This window comes from Chiloscyllium plagiosum, unplaced genomic scaffold (assembly GCF_037043375.1).
Source record: "Chiloscyllium plagiosum isolate Xiang-an unplaced genomic scaffold, Cpla_swu_hap1 HiC_scaffold_12, whole genome shotgun sequence".
NCBI lineage: Eukaryota > Metazoa > Chordata > Chondrichthyes > Orectolobiformes > Hemiscylliidae > Chiloscyllium > Chiloscyllium plagiosum.
The window spans coordinates 82,148,779-82,160,903 of NW_028270150.1; the positions used below are offsets into that span (position 1 = coordinate 82,148,779).

General features: G+C 39.7%; 1 protein-coding gene across 9 annotated transcripts in view; it reads left to right on the plus strand.

The window, feature by feature from the left end:
* Window positions 1–12,125, plus strand: part of LOC122554989 (uncharacterized) — a 62,093-nt gene that overhangs the window by 27,279 nt on the left and 22,689 nt on the right. For all 9 annotated transcript variants that reach the window (XR_006313129.2, XM_043700494.2, XM_043700495.2 and 6 more), the window contains 3 exons: window positions 176–719; window positions 5,650–5,853; window positions 6,455–6,576. Coding sequence is in view for 8 of the 9 variants with exons in the window: in XM_043700494.2 (XP_043556429.2) it covers window positions 176–719; window positions 5,650–5,853; window positions 6,455–6,576 (870 nt within the window). In the remaining variant the exon portion in view is untranslated. The remainder of the gene's footprint in view (window positions 1–175; window positions 720–5,649; window positions 5,854–6,454; window positions 6,577–12,125) is intronic.

Below are 12,125 nucleotides of genomic sequence, written 5' to 3' on the forward strand. Positions count from 1 at the left end.
TTTTGTATCTGTTATGAAAACAAGTATTTTTCAATGCTACTGACTGGAAAAGAAAAGATTGTTAACGGAGAGTTTAATTTGGATGCAGCACCCATTGGGAAGGTGATGTTGCCTCCATTTTGGGATTCTCCGGTCTTTCCCTTCCTTGCTTGTTAATTCTAATTGTTATTTGCAGAGACTGACGACTGTATCCTATGGAAACACCCACCAGATGCCGCTCACCAAAATGAAAGTACAGAAGCCCGTGGAGAGGGAGGTGAGGATCAGGATGCCACCACCGGATGCAGGGTCCCACCCTTCCCCGGTCATGATACGAGTAGAGAAAGAGCCAGTGGCGGTTCCAATTCCAAGCAATCCCATACGATCCTCGCCTCAGCCGCAAATAGTGTACAGCAGTGCAAGAAGAGCAAGCCCTCCTCTGCCCACAATTCACTCTGTCCAGTCTTTAAAAGAAGCTCCAGTACAGTGCTCTGGAACAGTTATTGGCATTTCTGACTTTGCCCAAGGGAAGGCTCCTGCTGAGCAAGACAACAGGGTACCTACGTCTTCAGAAGCCAGTGATGTAGTGCAACCCACCCGAAGACCATTTCAGGATAGTTGTACTTCCCAAGAAAGAGAGGCGTTCAGTAATGTAAAAACTCCAGACAGTCCTGCAGAGCAAACCAGCTTTTCCCAGCCTGAAGTTCCTTCATCCTCGTCCACAGATACAATGAGTTTAGGTGGGTAATAATCAAATACCAAAAAGTATGTTTTCATTTCAGTGAGTTCAAAATCAATGCTTAGTAAAAACCAAAAGAACTGCTGATGCTTTAAATCAGAAACTGAAATCACTGGAACGTTTCGTGTTTACTACATGAGACTTTTTTTATTGTTTCTGTGTGACAATGCTGAGGCTTTAAGAGGTGTATTTTGTCCTGGTTTCTTTTACGAGAGATTGAATGAGGGGTGAAGAGCAGTCTGTGGTAACGTAAACAGCTTGTTAGGCCTTGTGTTTTTTTTTAAAAAGCTGGAACAATAAAAGCAGCCTGAATGGGTGCGGCCAGTTCTCACAGACCAGGATTTCTAGGGGTTTTCTTTGGCTTTTAGATTCAGCAGAAGCAGCTGAAGTCTTGAAGAAGTAGAAGCTATGCTTCCTTTTCTCTCCCCCCCACCCCCCCCAGCCCTCGACTAGAGCTAAACGTTGGGCCTTCTCTTCCTACTGCAGGCATTGTATTTGAGAAAATTTGTTTTCTGAATTTGCTTTTTTTTATCAAGGGGTGCATTTATGGGATGTTACTATATTGGAATAGTTAATTAGTAATAGTTATTGTATCTATTGAGATCTTCAATAGAGTTAAGTTATTCTAAGTTCTCCTTTCTTTTGTTATATTTTAGTTTGAATAAACTATGTTTAGCTTAACATTGAGTAATTTGACCAGTCAAATTGTATCTGGAACGCAGCACTTCTTACATTGTCCTTTTAATTAAAACACAAAGGTCTAGGTTACCTTCTTAAAATGTTTTGAGGGGGTGTCTGGTCTGGTCTGGTCCATACCACCTTGTTACTCTTAAAATTAATTGAGTGGATTGTTATATATTTAGTTATAGAACATAGAACATTACAGCGCAATACAGGCCCTTCGGCCCTCGATGTTGCGCTGACCTGTCATACCAATCTAACCTACACTATTCCATGTACGTCCATATGCTTGTCCAGTGACAACTTAAATGTACTTAAAGTTGGCGAATCTACTACCATTGCAGGCAAAGCATTCCATACCCTTACTACTCTGAATCAAGAGACTACCTCTGACATCTGTCCTATATCTATCACCCCTCAATTTAAAGCTATGCCCCCTCGTGCTCGCCATCACCATTCTTGGAAAAAGGCTCTCCCTGTCCACCCTATCTAACCCTCTGATTATCTTATGTCTCTATTAAGTCACCTCTCAACCTTCTTCTCTCTAACGAAAACAGCCTCAAGTCCCTCAGCCCTTCCTTGTAAGACCTCCCCTCCATACCAGGCAACATCATAGTAAATCTCCTCTGCACCCTTTCCAAAGCTTTCACCTCCTCCCTATACTGTGGTGACCAGAACTGCACACAATACTCCAAGTGTGGCCACACTAGAGTTTTGTACAGCTGTAGCATAACCTCATGGTTCCGGAACTCGATTCCTCTATTAATAAAAGCTAAAACACTGTATGCCTTCTTAACAACCCTGTCAACCTGGGTGGCAACTGACAAGGATCTGTGTAACTGGACACCAAGATCTCTCTGCTCATCTACACTACCAAGAATCTTACCATTAGCCCAGTACTTTGCATTCCGGTTACTCCGACCAAAGTGAATCACCTCACACTTGTCCGCATTAAACTCCATTTGCCACCTCTCAGCCCATCTCTGCAGCTTATCTATGTCTCTCTGTAACCTACAACATCCTTCGTCACTATCCACAACTCCACCAACCTTAGTGTCGTCTGCAAATTTACTAACCTACCCATCTACACCCAATTCCAGGTCATCCATAAAAATGACGAACAGCAGTGGACCCAACACTGACCCTTGCGGTACATCACTGGTAACTGGACTCCAGGATGAACATTTCCCATCAACCACCACCCTCTGTCTTCTTTCAGCAAGCCAATTACTGATCCAAACTGCTATATCTCCCACAATCCCATTCCTCCGCATTTTGTACAATAGCCTACTGTGGGGAACCTTATCAAATGCCTTGCTGAAATCCATATACACCACATCAACCAGTTTACTCTCATCTACTTGTTTGGTCACCTTCTCAAAGAACTCAATAAGGTTTGTGAGGCACGACCTACCCTTCACAAAACAGTGCTGACAATCCCTAATCAAATTATTCTTTTCTAGATGATTATAAATCCTATCTCTTATAACCTTTTCCAACACTTTACCAACAACTGAAGTAAGGCTCACTGGTCTATAATTACCAGGATTGTCTCTACTCCCCTTCTTGAACAGGGGAACCACATTTATTACCCTCCAGTCTTCTGGCACTATTCCTGTAGACAATGACAATTTAAAGGTCAATGCCAAAGGCTCGACAATCTTCCCAGAGGATCCTAGGATAAATTCCATCCGGCCCAGGGGACTTAGAGTTGTAAAGCTCTTCTCAGAAAGCAAAATTATATTTTTTAAAAATTGGAATGTTCTTTATTTATCAAATCAACGTTAATAGATTAAATTGCCAATGACAATGAGGAAGCTTCCTTGCATTCACTATCTGAAGTCAGTTCAATTTATTTTGACCATCCCATAAGGTTCAGTTATTAAGATAGATCCAGTTAATGTTCCAACTAGAAATTTCAAGTCGAGTTTAAAACCTAGATTCAAACAAGTCGTCAGGTTTCCAAACATAATTTCACATTGCACGACATGCTGCATTTGGGTTAAACCTTTCTACAAATATCCACACAAATATATTTCAAATATATGTATGTTAAGGTTTTTTTAGAAATAAATAAAGAAATAAACCCAAATGCAAGGAATTTCTTCAAAATTAAGAATTGAAAGTTGGTAGGTTTTATTAAAAATAGCTATTTCTCTGATCAAACTTTAAAATAAGAGATTGTCATTTTGATCATCGTAGCAACTCTAGAGAGGACTTGTATCGAACTCAATGTTAACAATGTTTCTCTCTCCATAGACCTGCTGAGTTTCCCCAGAAATCTGTGTACTAGTTTCTGATTTCCAGCATCCAGGATATTCTGATCATTAATCTCTTCAGTTGTCTTCTTTTTAAAAAGACTTAAAATAAAACTTTGTCAATTTGTGCATTAAAGTATGATCGTGCCCGTGTCTTAATATTGGCCATGGGAAGCGATTAACGATTTAAAAATGGATCCCAATTTCTCATTTGATTATATCAAAACAAAGCTGAAAATAGCATTCTAAGAAGTTCCTGAAACCTCAACGGAATTTTTGATCCAACTCATTAGATATTTCTGCCAATCTTCAGAATTCTACACTGCAGTTGAAAATATTTCCAACTGGTAAAAAGATATATCACAAATATTTGTTAACCACGTGAATATAGTTCTGGAATTTTGTGGGATGTCTCAACAAAAAGCAAGATTCCCAATTAAACATCATATGCAGGAGTGAAAATTGATAGCTGTTAAACCAGGATGAGAGAGCTTTATTTAATACAAACCAGCTATATTTACCTTTCACTTGAATGGAAAACAGTCTACAAACCACTTATCATTGTGTCTACATTGTCTCTGTGTGTAAGTTATAATTTTATTGCATTTATCAATTCACTAATTTCAAAATTGTTGTGACATCCCCGCCCCTAGATTCCCTGCTACACCCCTCCACGAGAAAGGTCACATTCAAGAAGCTGCATTAGTTTTATCATTCCATGACTTTTATTTTTTGAAATTATAAGCTGCAGTTTAAAATTTAATAAGATTTCAGATATGCTACATACCATTAATATTTCCAAAGATATCATTCTTTTTGTGCATTTATTTTATGCCACACAGTAATTCACCCAAATACTGATGAGCCACTTTTTTGATGTAGTGAAAACGTTATGATTTAATATGACAGGGTTTCACTAAACTGACTCAGGATTCAATGAAAAACAGAGGACACTAACCAAATTCACTTGCAAATGCTTTTAAGAACATGTCTCTCTCTCTCTCTCTCTCATTTGGGTGTGTACTTTAATTTATTTCCAGAGTGATGAGTTGGTGCAAGGAACGAATTTGTATTTACATAGTGACTACAAGTCCCAAACCTAGACTGTGACAGTGGTCTCAGAACAGAGTAATAGCAATAGCAACCATTGTACAAACAGTAGTCTACTTAATGGTGCCATTAGTGTGGTCCCACTTTATGTAATCCAGTCTGCTAAACTCTTGAATGTGAGCTACTAGAACGGTAACTTGGTTCTGTTTTTTGTTGGTTTAATGTCCGAAACTGATCTGTATTATCACAACTAAATGAGGCATGAATTTATATCTCTGCTTTTAGCATCCTTTTGTATGATCTCAAAATAAATATTATGATGAACAAATGAGGAAATGGAGCACATTACCCACTGCCTTATTTGAACTTTCGGGTGCACACCCAGTCTAGGCTGTTGGGATAAAATAATCTTCTGTCTTTAAGGGTCTTAAGGAGACTGGCAATTGCATGCGGATCCTCCAAGTTGGCATGAATAGATAATTTCACTCACCCTGCTGTGGTATAAATGGGGTATATCAGAGATGATCCAGTAACAGCACCAGTCGAGATAGCAAAGCACTCCTCTGGGCTGCCTGATTCCATGTCACTGGCAAAACAGTGTGGTTCCCAACGTCGGTAAGCTCTGAAATAGCTCTTGGACTTGTTGGGAAGTCATAACTCAGGCTGTTTATGGTGAAACATTTTTGAGACACACTGTGGCTTCCCACTATTGTTGCGTGGCAAAATAAGAAGCTGGAGGGAAGACCTGACCTGACCAAACTCGAGATCAGAAAATTTGAAGAAAATACAAAAGTGCTGCAGGATTTTTCCCTCATCGTAAAATGTACCTTTGTCATTACCCCTCTGGTATAATAAATGGAGACTTTTAATTTTCAGCTATTAGTTAAAAATAAACATGTTCCTATTTCATGTTCAATGATTTTGTTACTCTTGAATTCCCAGAGTATCTGGGTGACCCCAGGCGAAATATAAAGGTGCCTGCAGCCTTCTTAATGAAGGCACGACAGAAGACCAAGCCAAAGTATGTAGCACGTTACCTCGTCCGGATGATGTTCCCAAAGGACACCCTGATGTATAGTAACATGCAAGGTGACAAAACTAGAGGAATCAAACCACTGGATCCTAATAGGATTGCAGCTTTGCGAGGTGGGTCTTGTTCTAGGTGATGGGTAACATTTGAATTGTCTCAAAAATGCTACAGTTTTGTACCTTTATACTCCTACAGGTGTTAATTGTATTAAGCACTTGGTTTAACTGTTTAACACTGTCGTGGTATTTAAAATTGATCTAATCATTAATAGCTGGTCATGAAATTCTAATGAATTGATCCATTTTCACTTAATTTTGTGCCAGAAGTTTAAAAAAACATGAGGTTGTAGTATTTGATTAACATCATAATTCAGTACCTGTCTCGTTTCCTTTTGGTAACTGAGAATATACAGTTAATAAGCGGGTACATTTAGAAAACTGAAATTTTTAAAACTCGGCAACAATAATTAGACCTTTCTGTGTTGGAGAACATTTATACCCTTGATCAATGTAGATGCCGAGTGGGCGCATTGTACGGTGTTGGTAAAATAATTTCTAGTTTCATGAACTGTAAACTAGTTAATTACATTTCTACAATAAAACAAAAATGTACCATTGTGCATGCTTTAGACAAGGAGAAAGATGATACTCTTAACAAATTTTAATGATTTGTTAATTGTATTTTTTTTTATTGAATTCCCCCTTTTTTTCATCCTAGAGTTCCTTTGTTCAATTTTCCCCACATACGATTTGAGCGAGGAAGGCAAAGACTGGAAGATTTGTGTCTCTAATGTAAATTCCATGATACGCAGTCTACGTTATGAAATCCAGAAAGAAGCAGTAAGTGGATTCAACAGAGAGTAAAAGCATTTCTGTTTATGTGCATTATTGGTAAGCATGTATCAGGCTGACTTGAGCAGAGACTGAAAACAAAATAGATTAAAAGTGTTCTGCAATGCAGTCTGGCTTAATATTTTCTTTTTCCTTCTTGGGGATTGTAACAGACCAAGAAAAGCAATGTTTGCAGGTGTTATTATGTTTACACCCAGGATAGTCGATTGGTAAAAGAACATTTCTGAACAGCTGAAGGAGCTTCTGCATGGCATCCTGCATAAAGACATAGCTTAGATCTGGTATCCAAACATTCACAACAATTTTCAATTTATACAAGCCTAGCTGATCTCAGCCAGAACAACAAGTTGAGCACTCATGGCCAATAGACAGCCATAAAGTTATACAGCACAGAAACAGACCTAACTCGTCTGCACCGACCAGACATCCAAATCTGACCTAGTCTCATTTGCCAGCATTTGGCCCATATCCCTCTAAACACTTGCTATTTGTATGCCCATCCAGATGCATTTTAAATTTTGTAATTGTACAAGCCTCCACCACTTCCTCTGGCAACTCATTCCATACACGTACCATCCTCTGCAAAAAAACTTTACCCCTCAGGAATGTTTAAATTTTTTCCCTCTCACCCTAAACCTATGCACTCTAGTTCCGGACTCCCCCACCCCAGGGAAAATACCTTGTCTATTTACCCTATTCATGCCCCTCATGATTTTATAAACCTGTATAAGGTCACCCCTCTGCCTTCGACGCTCCAGGGAAAACAGCCCCAGCCTATTCAGCCTCTCCCTACAGCTCAAACCCTCAACAACATCCTTTTCTGCACCCTTTCAAGTTTAACAACATCCTCCCTATGGAAGGGTGACAAGAATTGCACACAGTATTCAAAACGTGGCCTCACCCATATCCTGTACAGCTGTAACATGACATCCCAACTTCTGCACTTTATTCTGTGTTCTGACCAATGAAGACAAGTGTGCCAAATGCCTCTTCACCACCCTGTCTACTTGCAACTCTCGGTCTCTTTGTTTGGCAACACCCTACCATCAACTGGATAAAAACATCTATCCTAATTACATACAGCACATGACACTTACACAATACAATTCTTTTGCAACATTTTTATTTAGGGTAGATTAAAACATTAAGACGTTTATATATTATTTCCTACTAGCTCTTAATTCCTAGTGCAAACACCAATATATTTTAAGGTGAAATGAACTCCAGACTAATAAAAACCAAGAATTATATCAAAGAGTCAAAGCTCAGAAGGCTACTGTAACCCTTATTTTTCCCTCTAGTTCTACAATTTTGTATCGTGGCCCAAAGAATATAGATGTATCAAAGGGAGGAGCTTGTATGGACAATTGTTACTGGGCCAAAAAAAGAGCTACCTAGTCTAACTGGACATTCGTTGGTGTGTAGGAGAAAGTGAGGACTGCTGATGCTGGTGATCAGAGTCAAAAAGTATGGTACTGGAAAAGCACAGCAGGTCAGGCAACATCTGAGGAGCAGGAGAATCGAGATTTCGGGCATAAGCCCTTCATCAGGAATGTGGGGTGGAGGAAGGAGACTGGGAGATAAATAGGAGGGGGCAGGGGGAAGATAGCTTGGAAGGCGATAGGTAGATGAAGGTGTGGGGTGATGGGTGGAGCGGGTAGGTGGGAAGGAAGATGTACAGGTGGGACAGTTGGAACAACTGTTTGGTGTGTAGCCTTGCAGATTACAGCATATGACATACATATCCAAGTATTGTTGAAATGTGGAGTTTCTGCTTCTACAAGGAGCACATTCCAGACCTGCATCCATTTTTCCCTCCACTTCCTTCCAATTCTTCCACCAACTTTACATTTATGCTCCCAGGCTATTGAAAATATAAGTACGATGAGCTTGAGTCAATCATATGTTCCCTCAAGCCTACTCTGCCATTACACCTGATTTCTTTTGCCTCTGTGCCACTTTCCCCTCTGCTCTCCATGTTCTGATCTATAAGATACCAAAACTACTAGATTCAAAAAGGCATGAAGGTACATAGCTATGGAGCAAAAGTGATATCAAGAAAACACTTATACACAGTCAGTGGTTAAGGTTTGAATTACACCGAGCCCGAAAGTGTGCTGGAGGCAAGTTCAATTGACTCATTCAAAAGGCAGTTAGACTGTGATCTGAAAAGCAAGACTGTGCAGGATTAAAGGGAGGAGGAAGGAGCATGGCTCTCACAGGGACAGCCAGGGCAGACTTGTGTTGTTTCATGATTCTGTAAAAAATCAGTTGTCATTCTCATAAAGTATGCATTCTTCTTAATGAACGTCCGCAACACTTTTGAGAATGTGCTATTACAGATTTGCTTGAGAAAGCTTCTTGGGGCTTTCACTTTCAAAATAACAAAGTTAAGTGAGGAGATTCTTGTGCGAGATAACGTAATAGGAATTCATGTAATCTGAAAATAATTAAGAAATTGGTGAAAGGGCAGTAAATGGCAGACATTACTGGAAATGTTAAGGTGGAGGTAATGTTAAATGACCGTCCTTCAGGACGTGGTATCACAATCGATGCTGTTTTAACCTAAATTCGCACTCTGTGATTCAACACAACTGATCCAGTAGCTGTAAAGGGTAAAAGCTATCCAGGGTCTAGTTCCCGAATACTGCCCAAAACCTGTTCTGAATAGGTTTGTGAACTTCAAAACAATTTCAGGATGTGATGCCTTCCAAGGTAGATTATCCACCTGTTATTCACTCTGAACTCACACATGAAGGATGCACAGTTGAACAGGATACCAGAGTAGAGAGAAGGGCTGCTGGAAAAGAAATTAATATTCAAATGACCTTCCACACTACAACCATGAATTTGAGCAAGGATTAATGAATCTTTCTGAAATGCTTGTTCTCTACCGCTTTGAACTCCATCTTCCTCATTTGGAGGCTTTAAAATTTTCAGTAATAGTTAATACTCAACCTTGGTGGAATGACTTGAACATGTGTATATTGTGAGCGATCACACATTAACTACTGGAAAGGCACATCAAGGTTACTTTTTCAGTTAGGTGGGAACGTGTTCACTATTGTGTATATAAACAGTCATTGTTCACTGTGTCATGCACTAATCGGATTCAGCACCGTTTAGAAATGTCTTCCTACAGACACGAGCATAGATTTCAGTTTCACCTATTTGGGACTTTCTTTACCGTCTGTTTTCTGTTTCTGGAAGGTGTTCCTTTGCAATTTTTTTTTACACATTTAACATTTTGTTCTCTCACCCTTCACAAAATGTCTCTTTGTGCTGGTTCTTGCTGCACCAGTATATAAAGTTATGTTCACAAGTAGTCTTCCTACCTTTGAATGTTTACTTGGATGATGAAGGTCAGTCAAATCTATCACATTCAACCCAAATCCTGTGCCCCCACACTATTCAATTAAAGAACCAGAATATGAAGAGATTACTTCTTCCTCGCCAAATCCCTAGGTTAGCTGTTAAGCATGATCACAATCCCAAGTGAGACTGAATAGTGCATGCCAAATCAAACTCGAAACCTTGCTTTTTGTACCTGAACTACATTTAGTAGCTGAGCTATGTAACAAATTTATCCTATTAACATTTCCAGCTACATTGTGGATTTTCAATCAGACGTGTTTTCTTCCATGTGGAAAAAAATTGGAAGTTGTAAAGTTTATTTTCATGCTAGTTCAATATAAATGTAATATAATCTTAAAAACTGCTAACAGTAAATGTCTTTTCTAACAGGCATTTTTTAATCCAAACCTCTTCCTCCTTCCCTCAAGAGTGGTATCTGAGGTGACCTTTTCAGACTGGAATATACAACTCATATAAAGATCTGAGTTAGGCGCCATAAAAAAATAAACATTTTTAAATATGAGATGAAAATATTCTGCCCTAATTTATATTTTAGATTGTATATGTGCAGCTTTTACTAAATTGTTCCCCTTTCAATGTTATTTAGCAATTAACTGCAGTTTCAAAAAGCAGTTTGTTTATGTGACTTGTAAGCTTGTACTTACGGTTATTTTACATACTGTATATTCACTGTCTACCTATGTGAAAGTTTCTTTCAGTGTTTATTCCTTTAGTCATTTGCTTCTACTTAAACTGAGCAGGCTGAGCATTTGCTGCACTGTTATAACCAATCTGATAAGTGAGACCCATGTGCTCTCTGGGGGGGGGGGGGGGAGCTTTCCACTGGCCTGTGCTGCAGTTAGAATCTGCAATGGAGGACTCAATGACCAAAGCTTAAAGTAAAGCCCCACTGTGATCTAATAATCCTCAGACCTTGCTGTTTTAAAATAGATGTTTGAAGGTTCAACTGATGGTAGAATCCAACATAAATTCAAATTATAAAGAGCTAAGTCAACTCTGTCAGGCAGGTTTGGACATGAGGTGAAGTTATGACCTCCCTTTCTTATTGCATTTGTTCAATGAACAGAGAAACGCCATGTTTGACCTGAAAATGAGGTGCCAACCTGGTGAAGCTACCAAACTGGAAAATATGCATACCACACAGCTTAAGCAGCAAGTGATTGACAAAGCTAAGCAATTCCACAACCAATGGCTCAGATCTAAGTTCTATATTTCCGCCACATCCAGTCGTGAATGGTGGTGAACAATTAAACAAGTCACTGCAGGAGGAGGCTCCACAAGTATCCCGATTCTCAATGATGGAAAAGACCAACACATCAGTGCAAAAGATCAGGCTGAAGCATTCCCCCGCTCACAGATGCCAGTCTTCAGTAATTCGATTCACTGTTTGTAAATATGAAAAGTTGCCCACATCTGTCCTGCACACAAAAAGCAGAACAAATCCAACCCAGCCAATTACCATCAGTCAGGTGAGGGGTGAGAGTGACTGCAACACGTAGCCCAAGCAAATGGGAATCCAGGGCAAGCTCTCCACTGGTTGGAGTCATACCTGGCACATTGGAAGATGGTTGTGGTAGTTGAAGTTCAGTCATCTCAGCTCCAGGACATCTTTCAAGGAGTTCCTTAGGGTAGTGACCTAGCTTCATTAATGACTTTCCCTCCATCATAAGGTCAGAAGTGTGAATGTTTCCTGATGATTGTTCAATGGTCAGCACCATCCATGACTCCTCAGATACTGAACAGGCTATGTCTGAACGCAAAACACCTAAAGAGTACCAGGCTTGGGCTGAAAGATGGCAGATATCATCACACCACACAAATGCCAGGCAATAACTGTCTCTGATAAAAGACAATCTGCTACCACTCTTTGACATTCAATCCATTACCATCATTGATTCCCCACTGTCAACTGGTTACCAATTGACCAAAAACTCAACTGGGCTAGTTATGTAAATACAGTGGCTACAAGAGAAATTCAGAGGCTAGGAATACTGCAGTGAGTAACTCCCCTTATCATTTTCCAAACACCATTTGTGAGGCTCAAGTCAGGAAAGTGATGGAATACTTGCAGCTTGTCTGAATAAGTGCAGCTCAAACTACACTGGAGAGACTTGGTACCATCCAGGACAAAGCAGCTTGCTTGATTGGCACCACATCCACAA